Here is a 24569-nt window from a genome sequence, read left to right as displayed (position 1 = left end):
AAAATTAACGACAAACTAACAAACTAAGAAGACGAAATGTTACAGAAAAGCATATCACAGTTCTATCGGAGCCCTGTTCAGAATATTTGGTCATGCCACCCCTAATTCAGGCACTGGCAAGGATATTGTCGTATCTATATTGGAGCTTTTAGAGAAGAACCAGTACAACGTGTCAAGTCTTGAGGCAGTAGGCAGCGATGGTGAAGGCACGAACACAGGATGGAATAACGGCGTGATAAGTCAGATACAAAGATCCCTAGGACAGGAACAGCAGTATCTCATTTTTCCTTCTTCATACCAACGAGTTGCCATTTCGACACCTGGTTACTGAATTAGATGGTGAGACGACTGGACCGGGCCGGCCGGACGACTTTTTCCGGCCCCAAAGGAAAGAAATTAAAGGATTGTGAACGTTCACCGATCGTCTTGTTTAGAACCATTCCCGTTGAATGGGTGTCTGAAATGGAAAAAGCGACCACAATAACGGAAATGGAAAAAGCGACCACCATTTGAAATTTTTAAGGCTGTTGCTACAGGAATATGTACTACCAATCCAGCAAACAGAAAACCAGGACCATTATCACATTCACGATGGCTTACATTGACCTGTAGGTTGCTTCGCCACTACATCAGTACTGATAAACCTAGTTAGAGTTTGTGTCTACTTTGCTAGTACATTGTTAAAGTCTGCGCTTTCATCTGGTTTTTAATACGGCAGAATCCTTCGTGCGAAATTGGCGTCATGCATCTCTTTAGCATAGTAAAGCTATCACTTTTGTGCCAGAAAATATACAATACATAGTTCACTCTGTTCTACAAACAAACGGATACTACGCTCATCATCAAAACCTGATGATAGCGATGACAGCAGGTGAAAATTCGCATATTTGGGCTGGAGAAGGATTAAAAAATGCCGCAGCCAGAAGACTCCGAGGTCAAGCCGCCCATGCGACGTCATTGTTTCGAAATTAAACTTTACAGCTGAAAATTACTACGACATGACTAATTGGCCTAAATGTCTAAAAGCGCCGCCAATCACACGAAACATAACGGATCAACTGCTTGGAGAAAACATCCGAACTTCAGCTACTCTAACAACAACATTTCCTTGCCATAGTTAAGCTGTGGATCGCACAGTGAAACTGGTGTCCGAGGCAGCGTCGAAAAAGTGCGGCCAGAACACAAAGGATATCTACGTTAGAGCCAAACTGGAGTCTACAACAAGAATGCTCCGCTTCGACAACAAGAACTACGTCACCTAAGGTAAAATGTCAACGTATGCCTACTGGGTGGGTGGCTGGGCGGAACTCCATGTGCAAACACCTACCCGTGGCGAGTTCTGGGTTATTTTTCGTACAAAGCAAAATAAGCGAAGAGTAGCACAAAGAAAATCGTGTTATATAAAGGGCTATGACTATAATCATCGTTAACGTGGTATTCCAAACAAAATCTGGACATTAATTCCAACAAACGAACTCCATGATTTTGGATAATCACAATAACATTTAAAACACAGTTCTGACCAGAACAAAATGAATTTTATTAATAACTAAAGTACGCGGCAAGAATAAACGACCTAAAATTCCATTAAAACTAATGACGTTTTTGGTCGTTTATTCTTGACCCGTACTTTATATGTTTTTGTTACAGTCTCAAGGACTTAACGTCCTCTTCTTCAGACATTTAGAAAATACAGATGACAGCAAATCTTACATCTTTTTCAGCCATTAGTTAGCATATTCATTTATATAATTTTAATTTTGTTTTTATATATGGATTTAAATTTGTAATATGTAACTATATCATATAAATACATTGTTAATATATGTTAATTGTCAATGCAATTTTATAATTATATTGATCTTTATGTAAAATTATATAACAGAAATTTGGAATTATACAAATTGCACTAATAATCTTTATGTACTTTTCTACTTCCATAACTTCTAATAATTTTTCCAATTGCTCATATACAGTATATTTATACCACTTGTCCAGTTCATTAAGTTCTCCTCTTGTTCTTTTTTCCGTTTCTTCTATGTATTTCATGTTACACTCACAACATTTCACTTCATAGATAACTCCTTCTTCTTCCTTCTTTATATTGCTTTCCCTCCTTTTCTCTTTCTTCCTTATACACCTCAACAAAGTTTCTCCTTCTTTTCTATATGTCTTAATACCTCCTTCTCTTAATAATTTCTTTATTACTTCCGTCTTTTTTTCCTATGCTCTGAATTCCATACCACTTCTTATTTTCTTCTTCTTTCTTTTTTATAATTTCTTCTTTTCTCTCTCCTTTTATATGTTCTATCTTATATACATAGATAAAGTGAATAAGTTATAACATAGTGGTAAGGAACAACCAAGTGGAATAACAAATTGTCAAGCCTGGATTCGAGTTCCGTCATGTGAATTACTTATCTTCGTTATATTTTGTAGTTTAAGAAAATTGTATAGTAATCCTAAATACATTTCTTCTTCTGCTTATTATTATTATTATTATTATTATTATTATTATTATTATTATTTATTATTATTATTATTATTATTATTATTATTATTATTAACCCTACAATGCATAGTGGAACAGATATGGGTGATAGTGGTAAATAATGGGTTCTTTCCTACATAACGGTGTGTAGTTGCTAATGCATGTTGAACAAGATTGGGGACGTTTGAATTTAGTTGTAAATCCATAGTTTCCACATAGATGGCACTATTAAGCGTATTGGTACTTTCTTTACACATTTTTTTTTTTTTTGCAAAACTGTTTTTTACAAAAAAAATCATGTATTGTAGGGATAAAGAATTCATACTGGTACTTAAAGGGAAGATATCTTTCTTACGTTTTCGAGAACTTTTCTTTTTACGGTAGTATAACTGGAGTTCATCATCTGGTGCTTCAACCATTTTTAGAACTTGCACTTTCTTTCTTACATCTCTGAGGATGAGAGTAATTGCAATTCTTACGGTGATTAAATAAATTCACAAGTTTTTCAATACCTTCCAGCAATCATAATTTTCATTTTTATCAAGGGATAAAGTATTAAATATTTTTGACAATAAGATACGTCTTCATATATTCGCTAACTTTTATTTCTAACGACAAATACGTTAACTATTCTGATGTGTTGAGAGGGTTTCTACTACAGTACACCATAAGCAGTCAGTAAAGTAAGTGTGGTTAGCTACAGCGTTTATGTAAAATTGCTTGAGACGAGGGAACAATATATTTTTTATATTCAATTTGACTTTGAAGCTGTCAACTCTAGAAAAAGAGGCGTAGTAGAGTTTGACACAGTCAGAACCATATGTACAGATTCCGACGCTGTGGGCGAAATAGAATTCGGGGCTCTCTTATACTCATCTTACCAAGCTTTTTCTTCCATTTTTTTTACATCCAAGAGAAGGACCTTTAGCTGTTATGCTACGCTGAAATTTTATCAAGCTGCTCGGACAGGCCATTGCATTAGCTGAAAGTGATCATTACGTATTCCTTTAAAATAAGAGCTGTTTTCAAAAGATTTTTTGTTATACTTGATAAAACTACCGTTAGTTGTATACAAACCCACTTGGAGAACAGTACTGAAAAGTTTCAACTATTTACAATCTTTCATACTATAGATAAGAAATTAACTTTTAATACATTAGGAACTCTATGCTTTTTAAAATGTTCGAAATGAGTGAGAGCATTAAGTTCCAGTAATAATGGTAAACTTCTGCAAATTTATTCCGTATGTGACCACATAAATAACATTTTAATTTCGATTATTTTATTTTATAATGGTAAACATTATTTTGTGAAATGAAACGGAAATTGGGAAGGAGCCTTTTTTCGAATATCTCAATATTGATCAATGGAGGTGAAGAATATATTTAATGTTTTGTATTTAAATTCAAAATATAGTTTGGGGACTTCATATGTTTGAAATTATAGTAATTACTAAATTTCTTAAGCAATGAAAGTTCTGAATTTAAGGTTACTTATTACTAATTAACATATTAAATATACACTAACACAGACACAAATATATATATATATATATATATATATATATATATGACTTTTTAACTTTTTCCAAAATTTTTATTTTCCTGGTGTTGTATTTAATGAACTCTTGCCTATACGTTAGTTGCCTGGTGTTATTTTCGTTCGGGGCTGGAAAAACGTCCCGCACCTAATCTATTGTCATATGCAAGGTAAATGAGAAAACGATATATGATAAGAATTTTTGATTCGCAAAACATGATAATGAAAAGAAGTCTGGCATCTAGGAAAGGTTTAATAGACATTTGTATAATATAAATTGTGGTAATGTAATCTATTTGTCGTTTATTTACAATCAAAATGTACAGGTCGTTGTCTGCACATCAACCTATCAGGCACGCAGAAACTCAGAGATTCCCATGTAAATAGCACATTGTGTTTTGTTATAAGTATACAACATAGATACAAGTTATTTTCCAAATTTTAATTTATACTATGCACATTAAACACTTTTGCAAATCACTTTTATTGTGTTGCGAGCCTAGTAGGTTGATTTGCCGGTGATAAAACCTTAGTATTCTCTGCTTTTATATGTATTTACAACAGTGCTTCCCTCAATTGTCTTTGTAATTGCGATCTCTTCTATTTTCAGATTGAAAAATGTCATTCAAAGCCAAAAGATCAAAATCAGAAGTTGAATCAGCTGGGAAAAAGTGGACACAGAATTAAACAACATGTAGAAAACGCCATCCCAGCATACCAGAAATGAAAACGGACATGAGTGAAATGTGTAAAATGCCTACAAACAGATACATAGTTGTTAGATACCTGGGGTTGTACGATGAACTGAAAGGGCAGTCGGACAGAATAAAGAAGATCTCTCAAGAACTGTGCAGACTTTGGGAGAAGCTGAACTTTTCTTTGCTTTCTATGCAGCAAATTTCAGCAAAAGTTGACAAGTTGTTCGTGAAATACAGAAAAAGGAGGAATGAGATATTTGAAAAATCTCTCACTGGTGTCTTCGATATTACAAAAGTGAAAGGAAACTGGCTTTACAGTGAAGACAAAGAATTATATAGAAAACAACTTGAATCTGGAGGGCGAGTCGGATACACTACAGAGAAAGTTGCCTCTATATCAATTATCCATCCTTCAAAAAGGCAAAGTAGTTCAATTGGTCCGTCTACAAGCCAAGTGTAACATGTGAATATTAGTGATATTGAAGAAGGTAAGGTCAGCAGTGACTGAATTTTCAGAAGAGCCTTCCTCTATGAAACGCAAGTATCAATCAACAAATTCTGCAGCCAAACTCGTATCAAAACTGTCTTTGTCTACAAGAAAAGCAGCGTAAGTTCTTCAGAACTTGGCGGAGGAAGAGATAAATGTACCCACACCTTCAAAATCGGGGATTTGGCGTCGAGTGATGAAAGAAGCTGAAAAAATGAAGAACCGGCTGAAAGAAATTATCGGTAAAGAGGAATACTGCTTGCATTTTGATGGGAAGAGAATAGGAAGTAAAGATTATCAAGTGATCTGTCTGCAGATTTGTGCAAGAAGTCTTCGCCTTGGAGTTTTGGTTTGTGAAAGCGGATCCGCCGAGAACATCTATATCTTTCTACAAGCCTTGCTAGATTAGATAATGCATGGAGGAGTATTAAAATGATCATTTCTGACACTACAGCATTGAATATAGGGCACAAAAGTGGTGTTGTTGTTAGACTCCAGAGATATTTTCAGCAAATGGGTCTCGATGAGCCTCAGTTTATAGGATGTCAGCACCATATTCTTGACCTGGTTCTGCGACACTAGATGGATTCAGTGTTCCCAATAAAATTACGGTCACCCAACTTCAACTATTAATTCATTGAAGATGTTTTAGCTGGGTATAAGGACTTACAAGAAAACTATTCTGCCACAGTAAAGGTACCACCACGTGAAAACTCAGGATGGAGAAATGATTTCCGATTTCTATTTGAACTTTGTGAAGGATATAATTTCTACCGGAAGGAGAACAAGTGGCCTCAGTTGAACTGGCAGAAGCTACCTTCCCTCAACAATGCTAGGTGGAATTCACGTGTAATCTATGCACTGGTTGCCTCTTTTCTCCTTCCAAAATGGAGAGATCAGCTACAACGTACTTGCGACTTCATCGCAACTAGATGGGCAAAGGTGTGGTTTTCAAATCAGCACTATACAGAGAACATATACAATGAACTGCATGCTGCTATCTCCGATCTAAAGTGTCCTAAAGCTTTAAAGTGTTTTCCCGCTCACTGGGTGAAAGAACCTTCTGTGCTAGATGTGCCTCGCTCAAATATGGTGGCCGAGCGAGCTGTGAAAGTGATGCAAGAGCTTCATGACACTTGCAAAAGTGACAAATACCTCAGCAGCAAGTTCATTAATAGTAATTCACAAATTTAAAACCCTTTTGGTAATATACTGTATAGAATATTCAGTGCCAAATGTAGACTATGTAAGTAGACGAATTTTCTTTTAATCCTAAAACAACATCAATGCAGGTGCGGTAGCTTTTTTTACAATTAAACAAAATCAAAGACATTTTTGAGGTTTGCAGCCAAATGTTCATTGTTCGCCACCCCAGGCTTTTCAATTTAAAAAAGTCATATACCTAAGGTGGATAAAAACATCACACAACTAGATAAAATATCACACGGATAAATATGAACAAAACATACCCAGACGATACAAGTAGTGGCGCTGGTCTCAATAATTTCCTTTAAATTGGAAATATTTTGTACGTAAATGGAATTTAAAATAATCACTAGTAGTGATCAGTCTTTGGAAAAGACAAAATTCGTTGGATAAAATTCTCACCCCTTAAGCCTCAAAATTCCTGAGATAAAATTTCATGTGGCCGAAAATTCGCTGCCTGGAAACTCGCGGAACAAAATCAAATAATTTGTTTCAAAATTTCTTTATCATTTAAAAAAAATACGGTTCTGCACATTAAAACTAAACATTCAGTCATGAAAACTTTCCACTCAATAAAAGTTTTTGAAAAATCACGATAAAATATGAAATTTGCAAAAAATATTTGCAGTCAATTAAAAGTTTTCCCTAAGTATTTATTTATGTGTTTCAAAATTTTATTTAAGACTTTTAAACCGTTTTGAAAACTTTTGTTTAACATTTTTAGCATGGTTTCTTAAATTTTGATTTTTTTTTTTTTTTTTTGCATTCAACGAATAGTCTTCAATTATTGTTTAATAGATGTTTGGGTGATTTTTTTCTCACAAATTGAAATTTGGAAATGGTGTTCATACGCTTTAGTTTGAAAATTGTGTTTAAGCCTGTTCACAGGCTGAAAACTTGTAGTTCAGTGAAAAAATTACAGGGAAAAACTATTTCGGAGGAGTCAGATCTTTTTCGAATAAAAAAGGGGCAACAATGTACAGAAGAATGGCATCATCATAACGGAATAATACGCGTCACAACAAATTTATGCAACGCCAGCAAAATTGCGTCACAACTGTTTATATTTGCTTTTGATACTTTATCGTTGTAATAAAAATCGTTGTAATAAAAATCATAACCTCGTTAAAATTACAATTGGAATTTTAGTTTTTACAAACAGGATAATAAGTCATGTTTGTTGTTAACAGAAATCACCCGTGCTGAACAAAGGATTTGAATATGGCTTACACAGTTCATTGAATATTTCTTCCACTAGTTTTCCTTGATAGTATAATTATAATTGGAATTTAAGGATTCTTTAGACTATAGAAATATCTCTAGAAGTAAAATAAATTGTTGTACTATTACAAATAGTTTATTAAAACAAGTGTATATCTAAGGTGAGTGCCGGGAAGCTGCACATAGTTTACATGAATATTGTATATAATTTATTACGCATCTTTGAAAATAGTAATGTTTTTTAGAAATACACTTTCACACAACACACATTAACTGAATATTTTACATTGCAATGCACTTATAAATGTGTTTCGCTCAGATTGTGGCAGGTAGACAATATTTAGTTGTACATGCTTTGTATTTTCTCTCGTAAAAGCATCATTTCCTCTCAAAGATTTGTATTTCATGCTGACGTTTAAAATTCCATCTTCATGCATCCACCTAGCCTATATTGTGCCGGTGCTGTGCCATCAGTTGTAGCTCAGAATTATCTCTAAAATACTCATAGAATTATGTAACAATTGGGGATGGAACTGATACACAACACGGTACTTAACAACGAAATTATGATTGAATTTAAATGAAATTCAAATGTTTCTATTTTAAAGATGACTAGTATGGAAAAGTTGAGAGAGAGAGAAATAGGTTATGATTGAAAGATAAAGGATGAGCACTATCCTGATAGATCCATCGAGACTGGCGTCATCCTGGTCATCTGGAACGATGAAAGGTTTGCCGTGAAGGAACCTGGATGTTCTGGTAACAGCCAACAACTGGAATTCAATCCTGCTGGACTGCTAGGGGCGTCGAACTCTCTCCGTAATGCGTCTCTACAGTAGTGCTTCTTTAGTGTGTCCTCTCACATCTTCATTCCACTAATCTCAACTCACCAAAGTATCTGCGGCGATGAACCGGTAGAATGGTATTCTTTAAACTTGGAGTCGGTGGTCCTCCAATGGTGGAATCTGCTTGTCTCCGATGATCCTGCACCTTCCTCAACTTCGTGACTAATACCCCCTGTTGTTGTGTTCCTCGTGGTTTTGTTCAGCTCAAGAGTGATGACCTAAGAGTCCAATGAATCGGGAAGTATCAGGCTGTGCTTGAAGGTATGCGGATAGGAAAGAAGGAAGCTAGTCGAGTTTATTAACAAAAATATGTTTACAACAGATGTCTAAAATTGTACAGTTTTAATCAACGTTTTCTTTCAATGATTTCAAAAGTTCATGTTTGTTTATATCCAATACACAGTTACTTCACACCCCCTCCTCGAAACTAAAATACACGAAAATTTTAATTTTACGTAGTACAAAAAAAAATATTGAAGAAAGTCCAAAAAAAATGTTTGTTGAAGATAAAAGAGTTCTTTGTATAACACATTGAATTTTTGTTTTGAATTAATCCTTGACCACAAACGGCTGAGTATATATTTCTGAGATTGTCCATGTAGTTCATTAGGTGACCTTGTGATATGTAACGACAGCGTCTCTGGAAGGTGGAAAGTAAGAAAAACAAAAATAAACATTAGTGCTTGCAAAATATCATTGTGACTGACATGTGTTTTAAAATGTTAGTGTGGAGTTCCGTTAGTGTTCAGGGAAGGGAAATGAAAGGTAGGAATAATACTAAATCTAATTATCACTAGTACAGACTATCAAAACTTAGATACGTATAATAAAATAAAGCCATAATCAAATAAATAAATATTTCATGAGTGTAAAATCCAATGAAGACCTCTCTCTCTCTCTCTCTCTCTCTCTCTATATATATATATATATATATATATATATATATATATATATATATATATATATATATATGTTTCTCTAACGCAGAAAATAACTTCAATATCAAACGCGACTAACACGCGAGAAGAAAAAAAACTGTGTAATACTATCTAGCTAACCAAAGATAGTAAAGTTAGACTGCACAAGAAGGGTACTGATTTCAGTTTGAGAAAAATGAGCTTTAAGTTATTTAAGCTTAAAGCGTCCGTAGGCTGGAAAAAAATTCCAAGATATGGTTACAGCCCCATATACTGGCTGTTGTCAAACTGTATGAAATCAGCATGACAGAACTATTCACCACATATAACCTACAACCCTAACTAACACATAAATTATTCTTATCTTCATCTTCTTTCTTCTTAAATCTTGTCCACTTCGGGCATCGAGTGCTGGACATCAATCATGGCATCTGGAGCATGGTTCTTGCAATTTTGACTTCAATCTTCTTAATGTATCCACCAAAACATTTATCCATATGCGTGTCGTTGATTTTCTTCATTCTTCACATAGTCACATTTCAAAAAAGGTAAGAAATTTCTGTAGTGATACGCTGTCCAATTAAATGAAATAGTACAATTCTTGAAGACACCAACGTGTTCCAAATTTCGAAGTATTCCAAACTTCAAAGTGTTCTAAAGTTTCGAAGTGTTCCACCGGTGGATTTGGGTGCACAATTCAAAACCAAGATAAACCAACTTCTAAGCGTGGCCAGTGCTAAAAGAAAGTTCATCATCCATCTACAAGGTGTTTCTATCCACAATGCAATCTTCAAGAAAAGTAATCCACATACAAGTTACGTGCGGACAGACGGACTAACAGGTTCTTCATTGATGGGAAAATATATGGGGAGTAATCGCTGATAAATATCCCAATTTACTCTATCATAAACACAAAATAAGACACGGTTTATGTCATCAAGATGTTGTTATAAAAATACTTTTGTCGTAGCCAAGGCAATTTTGGCAGCTTCTAGCTTCGGAAATTTAAATACTCCAGTCGAAATGTTAGGTTGTACAATTGTAGAAAGTTCATTTTCCAACACCACTTTAAAACAATTTTTATATGTCTCTCGTAAAATCTTGTTGTCTGAATTCCATTGTCCACATGTCATAATTACATAACTACATAATTACATTACTTTGGTGAAATTTTTGCTAACTTCAAACATATTTTTTCTGTCCTCACGGGAAATATCAACCATCTGCTTCTAGCATCGAAATCTATCCATAAGGTCTCTTGAAAATGTAAAGGACTTATGTTTCTGATTATTACATTCCACGCTATAGCATGAGGAAAAGCTGAAAATTTCATTAAGACGCCATGTTTGGACACCATTTTCTCAAGAGAACCCACCTTTTAAAAATCTGAATTTTTTACATGTATTGGAGAAGTACCTAAGTATTTAATATCCGTTAACCGTTCATGCGGCTGGAGCCCCTAACATTCGCAATTAATTATTGAAATTTCGATTTTTGTACTTGGAATGTAAATATTTCCTGTGCATTTTGATCCTATACACAAGGCGATTTGAAAGGGAGTATGAAAATTTTGAGAGACGAATCCTGACATCAAATCCAATAGAAAAGTTCCTATAAACATGAGTCGAATTCCGCTTCGTTTTCGAGTTAGAAGGTTTGCAATTCGGGACCCAAAATCGGCTCGGGAGAATAGAAAATAAAAATATAAATTTCGCGTTAAATCAGAAACTGTGTGTTAAAGCTTTGATAAAGTTCAAAAAGTTGATTTGTATCAATATGATGATTTTTACGTACGTTGCAATTCGGTTGGCAGTGTTGCCAACTTGGTAGGACTTTGTTTCCAAATGACACTACGTAGATTTTATTTGATATTTGGTATTCATTAATGATTGTAAACATCACGTGAAGCACAATTTCCCATCGCCACATTTTTCGAAAACTTACTTGTATTTCATTAAAAGGTTTTATCTTGTGCATTATTGATAGTTTGTGTGATTCGGTGTCGTGACCATCGCCCTAGTGTTCTCTGGAACCATGAAAATTGTTTTCACTGGTAACATGACATTGTAGTGCACTAGTTAAGTGTTTGTGTAAATAACAGTGGGGAAGTCCTGTTACAGTAAGGACCGTATTAAATGTGTTGAATATGCTAAAAGCCATAAGAGGATTGTGCACAGAAAGAATTCTAGACAAAAATTTTTATCTTGCGGTAAAATATATGGATTACGTACAGCGTGTCTGCCCAAACGTACTATTACGGGAGGATGATTATTTGCGTCCTGTACACAAGGCGATTTGAAAGGCAGTATTAAAAATTTTGAGAGGTGAATTCTTCACGGTGGTCTAGGTTTCACCGATAACGGCTATTTTAATGGCGACACATCCATGTTTAGCATGTTAACTGTCTGGTTAATGGTTTCCAAATCTACATTCAGAAGAACAAATTCTTTATCTTGCTGGTGCATAATTTCATACTTGCACCTTCTTTCGTAGTCACCAATATCTCACACACATTCACGTTATTCACGGTAAATGTTCAAAGCATCCTTTACAGAAATAATCATACTTTCCTAATACTACGTTTTGGCAGACGCGCTGTACACAATACATATATTTTACCGCAAGATAAATTTTTTGTCAAGAATTCTTTCTGTACACAGTTATCTTATGCCTTTTAGAATAATCAACACATTTAATACGGTCCTTACTGTAATTGGGCTTCTCCATTGTTATTCATAGAAACACTGTAACTAGTGCACTACAATGTCATGTTACCAGTGAAAACAGTTTTCACCAAAGTTGGCAACATTGCGAGAGAATTGAGCGATTCCAATTGGATCAATAGACGAATTTTGGTCCTCCACCGAAACATACAACTTTATACTCTTCCTGCTATTGCGATTATGTTATTAAGTACACTCGTTTCTTTACAACAAAACTTTTAATTTGACATGTTTTTCAGTTTTTAGAGCAATCCGAGAGGAGGGCATCCATTTTGAAAGCCGGAATATCGAAGAATTTTTTTTTCAGCAAAAAGAAAAAATATGGGTCTAATAATATTGCATGTAGATCCCATATATAAAAAAGAAATGAAATCTGAGACTATGATGGGGACCAATTTTGGATTGTTTGGACGATTTGAAATGGAATCGCTCTATATCCAAAGATGTGGGTCTCCAGATATATGCCAGCACGACAAGTAGACGGACCTTCTGATAATGCAGTGTTGATTTTCATTTTATTTTGTTTATTTTACAGGCTGCGTTAAATTGAGTATTTCTTTTGTGATGATATATTGTTTTGATTTCTCTTTAAATATTTATTATAACCTTTCAGTAGCAGTAATGAAAAGTCATGGGCGTCAAGGAGTTGTGGAGTATCCTGGCGCCGGCAGGAGAAAGGAAATCATTATGGGATATACAAGGAAAAACTGTAGCTGTCGACCTTAGCTGCTGGGTATGTGAAAGCCAAATGGCATTTTCAATCCAACAGCTCGCCCACATTTAAGGTCAGTGAGTGAATATTAAATCTTTATACAGATGAGATGTGTTGTTTCATTCCTTTTGTTGTCATAATGACACGCTATAGTCTAATGTTTCAAATAATTTTATGTAATATTCAGTGATTTATTGACTTCTGTGAAACTATAAATAAGACACGTAAAGAACATAATTTGTGATTATGGAGTTTACCACATATAACTCTATCCATCACGACTCTGGAACTGACTAAAGGAATAATTAACACTTATGACCAGAGTATATACACTTATTTATTAAAACTAAAATATAGTATAACGGTTTCGACACTTAACGTTATCTTCATCAGACACTAACTTAAAGAAATATCTTCAAAGCATTTAAATATATACTAAAAGTGAAAGTACTAATATTCGTTGTTTGTATGGCCGTACACTGTGCAAAAAATAATCTAAAACCTGCATGATTCAGATAAACATTATTCATAACAGATATCTTTAATTTCTAGAAACTTTGCTCCTGTACTTCGCTAAAACCACGGAATTCCTTTGTTCCTAATTAGAAACAACGTTCTTCTTTAGTGTTATTTTTTTTCCGGCTATTTCGGCGAAACGAGTTATCGATCTCCTGAACCATTGGCGTGGGATACCCGGGTTTCATTCCCGGCGGGAGCTCATGTGGTTCGGATTCCACGTTAATCAGTAGGTCCACGTCTCATATAGCCTCGCTGCTGAACGGTACGTTAAACTCAAAATCAACTCAACTCAAAGAACTCATGAATCAATTAAATAACCCCAGAATTTGACGTGTCTCTTTCAAGTTAGTAGGAGATGGTAATCTTTTACAGCCTGGATTTTGCTTTCACTAAAACACATGCCTTGTGAGTTAGTGTTATAACCCAAGAATTCAATGGAGTCCTTGAAGAATTTGGATTTCTCTAAGTTAACTGCAAGACCGGCATCTTCTGAACGTTTTAGAACAATATCGAAATTCTTCAAATAATCCTCCGGCGTCTTACCCATTAGTAGAATGTAATCCGGAGAGGAAGCTACGTTAGCTCGAAGGTCTTGTCCCAATACATGATTCGAACATGCTGCCAAAGCAGCACTTCTATTTATCAAACCAAATACCACACAATTATATTCATACAAAACTGATCTTCAAATGAAAAGACAGTATAAGGTTTAGAGCTTTCATTCAATAAAATTTGATTATAAGCTGAGACCAAATCAAGATTCCCAAATATTCTGATCCCTTGTAAGGTACTAAGGATTTTGTCAACATGTGGATATCTCACTTACTGCAATTTTTTCTTATTATAAATCGAGAATTTAATTTTCGTATTAAATCGTATTCAATTTTCTTAAATCGAGAACAATTCTCGGACGTTTGCCATCCTTTTTCGGAACCACATGTACAGGATTCAAGTGTATACTTTCAGAAGGACAAATAATTTAATTTTCTAACATTTCATTAAGTCGTTTCTTTACTTCCTCTCTAAATTTATAAGGTATAATGTAAAACTTAGTTATAATAGGTTGTTCGGTATCAACTTGAACAGAATATAAATGGAATATGGAAAAGAATAACATTTTTACAACATCCCGCAACTTTTGAGAAAACTAGTTTGTGTTTATTAAGAATTCCTCTAAAATCTGATGTGAACTTTTCGTGTTCGGTACTTATAGAATCCACGATGTCATCTACATTATCATCGAAAGTTTTATTTTCCTTTATTACCAATTCACTATTATTTATTGACTGGCAATTATCTATTTCAGAGCTAACATTATTCGTAAGAAGCTGACATTGGCATGTAAAATTATCGGACGCCGGTAACAAATCCAAAATAATTTTATCATTTAGAGTATTAATGAAAACAATCTTATTCTCAAAATCTAAATTGACACGTAATTGTGTAAGGAAATCCAAACCTATTAACAGATTTTAATTTTAATCCTTTACGACTAGTATGAGCATAGAAAAATAATGATCTTGTAAGGTGATGACAACTCAACTTTTTTTTATTACTCTCTTTTTGTGCTAAGCAGTGTAATCAATTAAGATTAAATTAATTGATTGGTATTGTGGTATTCGATATATCTTTAGCAGGATTGGCTGGTTTAAAATAAAAAACGAGAAATGTTCGTAAAAGTGTAATTGTTCGTAAAATCTTGAACACACATTTGTAGGTTATCACGTTTCTCTCCTGTATATTATTTCTATTATATTCAGACCTAAATTCCCCATTCATTACTCAAAGACATTATACTACATAAGGAGCTATATATATATATATATATATATATATATATATATATATATATATATATATATATATATATATATATAAGTTCATGAATGTTTCTTTTGTGATTTTTTAATAGTTTGTTATTATTGTTATGCAGTTGCAATCAAAGGAAAATTCTAATTATTGTTTTGTTTTAATAATGTTTACTATTGACAAAATACATCGAAATGGCATACTTTCTTGGGGGAGGGGTCATACAAACTCCACGAGAGGTATTTTTCAAAATCAAAATATCTTTGGTATCTATTTGTGTATATATGGGTCAGAACCGAAGTGAACTCAAATAATTCGTATCTTGATTCACTTTTCTTACTGATATGCAAATTAAGTCGTTGTATTTCTTTAACTTGGACTATTATAAGTCGTAGTGAATTAATTTGCATTAAGTTAGTTCTTCTGTACTCTAGATTTTTACGTGTTAGATGGTAAATAGGTAACAGGCCATGATCTCTTGAAAAGACTCCACGCAAAAATCGAGATGAAAAAAGAACACAATATCATTGTACCAAATTCCTAGAAAACCCACATTTCCGAAAGAAGAGAAGAATGCAGTATCACGAAAGCTCATTCATTCAATGCGTCAACAGGCTCAGGTAGATATGTGTACAATACGGAAGACCGTCATTCCTTCAACCGATGCAGTATTTTACATCGTCTCTACTCTACGAACCCTGCAAGACCATTTTAGTTTACAGGTACTAACTGTCCCAACGAACAAGCTTACTTTATTGATTTCAAATGCAATGAATATTCCCGTTATCCTGGAGAAAGACACGTCAGAGGTGCTTGTGGAAACAAATTTGGAAGAAGTTGCTCTTCAAATAAACGGATATAAGGCTAAGAAAGAAAATTAAAAATCCTTTAGAACGGGAAAAGAAATTTAAGAAAGATAGAAACGAACAAAAAAATCTTTCCACAGTAATCGCTTCGACAGTAATCCAAATTTAACTGAATCTCAAAAGAATGCAGTATATAATTTATTTTGCAAATACAAGGTCTTCGCTTACTCACTAGAAGAAATGGAATATATTTTAAACGATACACATAAAATTTGAACAGATAAAACAGGCATTCGATGACAGATCATCATCAATTCTACCGACCGTCCAACCACAAATAGATAGGCAGATTCAGGAACTTTTAGAACTGAAGAGAACTATAGTTAATTTTTATCTCCTCTGCTAATAGTAAAGAAACGGTATTCGTCAGATTCCTGCATTGTTTTAAATCTTCAAAAGTATAATTTTTGTACGAAATACTTCCGTATACTTTTTCAATCAATTGAAGATGTACACATGCTGAAAGATAAAGCCTTAAGCTCCACAATTGTCATCTCTCGAAACTACTTCCAAATTTTATTACATCCAAATCATACCAATACAATGACTTTTGAGCTTAATCATACAATAGAATCATATCGCTTCTTACGATGTGTAATGGATACTACATCTTCATAGGTCTTATTTATACAGCGAGAATGGTTTCAGAGGATAACTTCCATTCAGGCAACCTAGTAATTGGTTCTTTCAAATAGCACCAGTAACTTTCAGAATTGGAATCTATTTCAGCGTTTCACAAAACGTGATTTACGCACCAGATCTAAGAAATCAACATTTACCCTATAATGAATTGGATCATTTAGGATTTCGCGTGTCTGGCAAATACATTTGCATTTCACTAAAAACTGCAAATAAAATTCAAACCCTGGGATTACTTGGAAGAAGAAGTATAACTATCTCAGATACGTTATAAACAATAGCTCAAAACGGATTACACACTGTTACGTAACAACAAGAAGGTGTATAAAAATACCAAAATGAATCTTCAAGAAACTGGAGATAGCACTAATGTTAGAAGAGAACAATGCAGCAGCATCGGATCCAACATGTCAAGTGCGGTTGATATTATATGACAACTTGGACAGCAATTAAATGCCAAAATCGAACAAACAGATGCTAAAATGAAACAAATGACATTACAGTTAAATACTAAAATAGAAAATAATATGGAACAGATGACAGAACAGTTAAATATCAACATAGAACAAATCCTTTTGGCAAGAACTTACTAAAGATCAGGGTTGACAAAAACCATGGTTTTTATCGAAAAAAAAATTTAAAAAAAAGTTTTCTTGTTTAAACCCGTTGTTTTTTGTTTTCTTAAAATCATTTTTTAAAAATAATCTTCTCTATGTATTTATATCACATATGGACAGAAATAAGTTGATACCAAAAACCTATTATAACTAAGTTTTACATTATACCTTATAAATTTAGAGAGGAAGTAAAGAAACGACTTAATGAAATGTTAGAAAATGAAATTATTTGTCCTTCTGAAAGTATACACTTGAATCCTGTACATGTGGTTCCGAAAAAGGATGGCAAACGTCCGAGAATTGTTCTCGATTTAAGAAAATTGAATACGATTTAATACGAAAATTAAATTCTCGATTTAAGAAAAAATAGCAGTAAGTGAGATATTCACATGTTGACGAAATCCTTAGTACCTTATAAGGGATCAGAATATTTGGAAATCTTGATTTGGTCTCAGCTTATAATCAAATTTTATTGAATGAAAGCTCTAAACCTTATACTGTCTTTTCATTTGAAGATCAGTTTTGTATGAATATAATTGTGTGGTATTTGGTTTGATAAATAGAAGTGCTGCTTTGGCAGCATGTTCGAATCATGTATTGGGACAAGACCTTCGAGCTAACGTAGCTTCCTCTCCGGATTACATTCTACTAATGGGTAAGACGCCGGAGGATTATTTGAAGAATTTTGATATTGTTCTAAAACGTTCAGAAGATGCCGGTCTTGCAGTTAACTTAGAGAAATCCAAATTCTTCAAGGACTCCATTGAATTCTTGGGTTATAACACTAACTCACGAGGTATGTGTTTTAGTGAAAGCAAAATCCAGGCTGTAAAAGATTACCATCTCCTACTAACTTGAAAGAGACACGTCAAATTCTGGGGTTATTTAATTGATTCATGAGATCGTTGAGTTGAGTTGATTTTGAGTTTAACGTACCGTTCAGCAGCGAGGCTATATGGGACGTGGACCTACTGATTAACGTGGAATCCGAACCACATGAGATCCCGCCGGGAATGAAACCCGGGTATTCCACGCCAATGGTTCAGGAGATCGATAACTCGTTTCGCCGAAATAGCCGAAAAGAAAAAAAAAATAACACTAAAGAAGAACGTTGTTTCTAATTAGGAACAAAGGAATACCGTGGTTTTAGCGAAGTACAGGAGCAAAGTTTCCAGAAATTAAAGACATCTGTTATGAATAATGTTTATCTTAATCATGCAGGTTTTAGATTATTTTTTGCACAGTGTACGGCCATACAAACAATGAATCTTAGTACTTTCACTTTTAGTATATATTTAAATGCTTTGAAGATATTTCTTTAAGTTAGTGTCTGATGAAGATAACGTTAAGTGTCGAAACCGTTATACTATATTTTAGTTTTAATAAATAAGTATATATACTCTGGTCATAAGTGTTAATTATTCCTTTAGTGAGTTCCAGAGTCGTGATGGATAGAGTTATATGTGGTAAACTCCATAATCATTTGGGAGGAAAATTTTTGTCCACGAGCTTCCACGTCGAAAATGGCCTGAAACAAGGAGATGCGTTGTCGCCATTATTATTTAACTTTGTGCTGGAATACGCCATAAGGAAAGTCAAAGATAGCAACCAGGGCCTAGAGTTGAACGGCATTCACCTGGTTATGGCATATGCTGATGATGTAAATTTAATAGGGGATGATAGGAGAACAGTAGAAATAAATGCAGAGATCTTATTAAACGCTTGCAGGGACATGGGTTTAGAAGTAAATGCAGAGAATACTAAATACATGGAAGTGCGTCGGGACCGTAATACGGCAAATTGTGGAGCCGTTAAAATATTAAATAATACTTTTGATAAAGTGGATACTTTCAAATATTTAGGATCAATATTAAGAGTCGGAAGGAGTCAAGTGACCTTGACAAATCGAAGATATCGCAGTGCAAAGTGTTTCCTTATTTTGGCAACAGATGGGGTTGTTGCTGAAATGCCGTCAAAGCAAATGGCACCCCTCCTTTTCCTTCGTTTTTCCCTGCATGTGGTCAAAGTTGGACAGCGCAGGAGGGGGATGATTACGGATGTAAATGGGACAGAGGAGTGAAATTCCTTTCTTTTGGCTAAAAGAGAAACAGAACTGAAGAAAAAATAAATACAGAGATATTGTAAGAGGGACCAACATGATATCAGCCGTCAGCCACTCAAATATCTACAATGGTCACAAACATACCATAGAGAACTAAAGCACTTGTCGCCTGTCTCTTTCTCAAAGGATTCTACCTATGGTAAATAACGCGGGAATAGTGCAGGAAGAGTCTGATATAAAATGAATAACCATGCAAATATTAAAAAAAAAAAAACGGGAGAGTCGATATTCTAATTTATTTTGGGCCTTCGTGGTTTAAAAAAAAAAAACTTGGAATTGAAAGGCAGAAAACCCAGACAAAGATCTGAAATGTATTGGCAATGTGACTCTTTTTTAGTGGAATCCATTTCTTTATTTTCTTTTCAAAATATGATCACCAGATTTACCCTCTGTCTCGCCTTCACATTCGAATGGTCCTGGGATCGATACCAGTAGCTGACCATCCTGAATTTTTCCTATTACAACAGGAAAGGGGCGCAATGTTACATTTAGCCTTGGGTACCGGCTTAGAAGGACAGAAGGGAGCATATGCTCTGCTTGGTATTGGTTTTTATTTGGGGAAATAGACCACTTCATTAACAATAGAATTAAAAGATGTGTCACCTTCTTCAGGAAGGTACACTCATGTCCAAAATTATTGTCGCATGTCTACAAATATGTTGTTGTAGGAATATAATTTGATTACGAATTCACCCGGTATTTCTTATAATGTTAGTATGTGTACAATCGGCAGAGACATGTATGCAAGTTTCATGTCAAAAGAGGAGTAAATAAGAACAATAAAACGAAAATAAAACTTTCGTGTCCATTTAGCAACATTATGATTTACTCATTCTAATTTTCGTATTTATAAATATTTTCCTATGAAATTTACCATATATACATTTCCCGATTATACACATAGTATCAGTATTAAAAGTACCCAGCAAATTCAGTATTACATTATATTCTTACATGAAGACAGTTATAGATATGCGACAATCATTTTGGAGATGAGTGTACAAGGACGTAACAGGTGTTTATTTCAAACATTGAGTAAGTGTTCGTATACATTGAACTTATTTCCTGACGTCATAGAACTAAGAACTGTCACAGAGCGACGTAAGTCCGGCGACAATACAATATTTCATTTTTACGTTCATACTTTGCAATATATCTATTTATTTTAAAAGCAAATTTTAATATGTTTTTATTTTCAACTATTTTATCCTAAAATAAATACTAGCCTTTAACCAGCCCTTATTTCCCTGGTTGCATATCACTTTAGGATTTGGAAAATGTGTCCAACGAATAAAAAAAATGATAAAACACCTTTTAAAGACATTCCTTTGTTAATCAATTCGCACTAAAAAGTTAAAAATAATATTATTTATGCAAGCCTAAATAAAAAGAATGGGGCGCGTCATTTTAAGAATTTATAAAGTAACTGTATGTAAGCCTAAATTAGAGCGCATCCCATTTTTTTTTTTTTTAAGTCATGCATAACCAAAATTGTTTTCTACTTTTAAGTGCGACTTGATTAATGAAAGAATGTCTTTAAAATGTTTATTAGTATGTTTTTCTATTATTATTGTTAATGTTTGCATCCTTGGCATAGGATGTTTATTTTGTAAGGTACCGTATGGTGCGTTTCTATACTACTAGGGTATATAAAAATTTAGTTTCCTATGCGATACATTAAACAGCACTTAAAAAAAAAAAAAATACTACCGAATATAGAGTATTTCTCCGCTAATAAGAGGGAGACAGATTGAGGATACCAAACACCCCTACCATTGATTGAGAAATATTTCGGTGTCGACACTGATGAACAACATCTACATTTGAATTTGAATGTTTTATGGGCTTTAGGCAATTGATTCAGACCGGGATACATGGGGGACAGAATGTTGGAAGCAAGTAGTCCAGTCCCTAGTTTGAATGCCTGGAATGAGTAAGGACTCTTCCCTCCTTGGTAAAACCTGCCGGAATCTGAAGCAATATCAAAGAAACACTGCTTCGAAAAGAGAGGGAGCAAACATGCATAAATATATAGTCAGAGTCGGATTTAGGTTTCGTGGGGCCCCAAGCTGTTTAAGGTAATGGGGTCCTTTATGTGTCCAGATGAACATAGGCACCCTACATATAGAAATGAACAAACTAGAGATAATTTAGGAAGCAGACTAGCAGAAGGAGCCCCATTAATTACATGAACGTAGGCTACACAGCAGGAAGCATTGTTGCTACGTATATATACATTTTATTTTATTTTTTAATTTTCTTATATTTTAGAAATGTATATCCAGTTTTTCTTTAGATTTTTGGGCCCCAAGAGAGCAGGGCCCTAAGCTATAGCTTGTTTAGCTTATACGTAAATCCGGCACTGTAAACAGTATACACATACAGGCGCGGATCCAAAGGTGGCTATAGAGGCTATAGCCCCCCCCCCCTTGACGTTCAGGTATACACTGGATAAAATGGGCTTCAATCCTGTTTACTCTGGATAAAGAGACAAACTATGGTTTAGCTCCTCCCTTGATCATATCCTGGATCCGCCACTATATATATATAATGTTTGTGTTTAGTATGTTGTACGATGGAAGCTGATGAAAGAGCTTTATATTATTCTTGATTTTTTGACAGGTAAACAAAGAATATTTCGGGGATTAATCTACTCGATTATTATAATAAGATTATAATAATGTATTTTATTTTTTCTCTTGTGTGTATATTCTCAGTCCTGCAGGAAGTTTTCATTTCTTTCTTGGAATAGATAAACGAAGACTTTGGTTCGGCTTCTCCTTCACAAATCTCTGTCGAAAGGTTGACTTTATCGCTACCAACACAAATTACTTCTTCTCATAGAAACCATCTACAAATACACTGTACTGCTGAAACAGAAACCATCAACTAAAGAGGTCATAAATTTTGCCATTCCTGGTGTTTGAAGTTCCTGTTCTTCACAACGACTTCCTTCCTCCCGCCCCTGTTAAGAAGTTCAAAGTAGGTTTTCAAAAGGACTGGCTCCCGCTGAGAAGGAAAGTGGGATGAGGAATGACTATAGTGCCATCTAGCAGTTAGACGGCGAAGTACGTGAACACGAAAAAATCTGATTTCTGATTTCTGTAGATTCAATAATGAAGGATATAATTTCTCATCGATTGTGTAATGAATGTCATTGGAAACAGCGAAAAAATAGTACAGTAGCGCACAAATACAAAGATAGTATTCCATTCTCAAAAAAGTCCGAAGTTTTTAGCTCTTTTCCTTACTGTAAAAAAACAGAAGACTTTTCCCTCTAATTTTGATCATTTTCTTATGGGAATTTGGATTATAATTATCTGTATTTATAAGAAGAAAATATCACGCACAGCGTTCAAATTGCACCTTTAAAATGAGATGCATCATATTGAGTGAGCTATTGAGACATTTTTGCGAAAGAACGAAATGAAACCATGATTTGCCTAAAAAATGGTTGAGATCCCATGTTAAATTGAACACCAACCTTCCGGCCGCTGTCGCGCACTCCTTCTCCCTCTTAACAGACGAAAATCATATTCACGAAGAAATTAAATGTCGACTAAAAGCAGGGAATTCGTGTTACTATTCGGTTCAAAATCTCTTGTCGTCGCGAATTCTGTCGAGGAATATGAAGCTTAAAATATATGAAACGATAATCATGCCTGTTGTTCTGTATGGTTGCGAAACATGGTCACTTACTCTGACGGAAGAACATAGATTGAAAGTATTTGAGAACAGGATCCTGAGAAGAATATTCGGACCCAAGAGGAACGAGAATGGGGAATGGCGGAAGCTTCATAACGAGGAGTTGCATAGTTTATACGGTTTACCCAACATTGTTAGGGTCGTCAAGTCTAGGAGGCTTAGGTGGGCAGGTCATGTTGCTAGAATGGAAGAAAGTAGAAACGCTTTCAAAGTCTTGACTGGTAAACCCATAGGAAAACGACCATTAGGAAGACCTAGGCGCAGATGGGAGGATAATATTAAGATGGATCTCGCAGAGATAGGAATACAAAGTAGAAACTGGATCCAATTAGGTAAAGATAGAAGTCAGTGGAGAGCTTTTGTGAACGCGGCACTGAACCTCCGGGTTCCATAGGCCATAGAGTTAGTTAGTTAGTTAAAACTCCATAATCATAAATTATGTTCTTTACGTGTCTTACTTATAGATTCACAGAAGTCAATAAATCACTGAATATTACATAAAATTATTTGAAACATTAGACTATAGCGTGTCATTATGACAACAAAAGGAATGAAACAACACATCTCATCTGTATAAAGATTTAATACTCACTCACTAACCTTAAATATGGGCGAGCTGTTGGATTGAAAAAACCATTTGGCTTTCACATACCCAGCAGCTAAGGTCGACAGCTACAGTTTTTCCTTGTATATCCCATAATGATTTCCTTTCTCCTGCCGGCGCCAGGATACTCCACAACTCCTTGACGCCCATGACTTTTCATTACTGCTACTGAAAGGTTATAATAAATATTTAAAGAGAAATCAAAACAATATATCATCACAAAAGAAATACTCAATTTAACGCAGCCTGTAAAATAAACAAAATAAAACGAAAATCAACACTGCATTATCAGAAGGTCCGTCTACTTGTCGTGCTGGCATATATCTGGAGACCCACATCTTTGGATATAGAGCGATTCCATTTCAAATCGTCCAAGCAATCCAAAATTGGTTCCCATCATAGTCTCAGATTTCATTTCTTTTTTTATATATGGGATCTACATGCAATATTATTAGACCCATATTTTTTCTTTTTGCAGAAAAAAAAATTCTTCGATATACAGCCTTTCAAAATGGCTGCCCTCCTCTCGGATTGCTCTAAAAACTGAAAAACATGTCAAATTAAAAGTTTTGTTGTAAAGAAACGAGTGTACTTAATAACATAATCGCAATAGCAGGAAGAGTATAAAGCTGTATGTTTCGGTGGAGGACCAAAATTCGTCTATTGATCCAATAGGAATCGCGCAATTCTCTCGCAATGTTGCCAACTTTGGTGAAAACTGTTTTCACTGGTAACATGACATTGTAGTGCACTAGTTACAGTGTTTCTATGAATAACAATGGAGAAGCCCAATTACAGTAAGGACCGTATTAAATGTGTTGATTATTCTAAAAGGCATAAGATAATTGT

At 34.5% G+C, this 24569-nt stretch overlaps 1 protein-coding gene across 1 annotated transcript in view; it reads right to left on the bottom strand.

Annotated features, from left to right (window-relative positions):
- LOC145692445 (flap endonuclease GEN-like) overlaps positions 1 to 23870 on the bottom strand; it is a 56149-nt gene extending 32279 nt beyond the window's left edge. The window contains exons 1-3 of the mRNA XM_081767752.1: positions 23751 to 23870; positions 17145 to 17149; positions 13761 to 14041 (exon numbers count right to left, since the gene is read on the bottom strand). Of these exons, the coding sequence (XP_081623878.1) occupies positions 13761 to 14041; positions 17145 to 17149; positions 23751 to 23870 (406 nt within the window). The remainder of the gene's footprint in view (positions 1 to 13760; positions 14042 to 17144; positions 17150 to 23750) is intronic.
- Positions 23871 to 24569: the final 699 nt, after the last annotated feature.

This window comes from Thermobia domestica, chromosome 8 (assembly GCF_964235325.1).
Source record: "Thermobia domestica chromosome 8, izTheDome1.hap1.1, whole genome shotgun sequence".
Taxonomy (NCBI): Eukaryota; Metazoa; Arthropoda; class Insecta; order Zygentoma; family Lepismatidae; genus Thermobia; species Thermobia domestica.
Note: the sequence above shows the minus strand (reverse complement) of the source record. Positions and strands in the feature narration are given on the sequence as shown.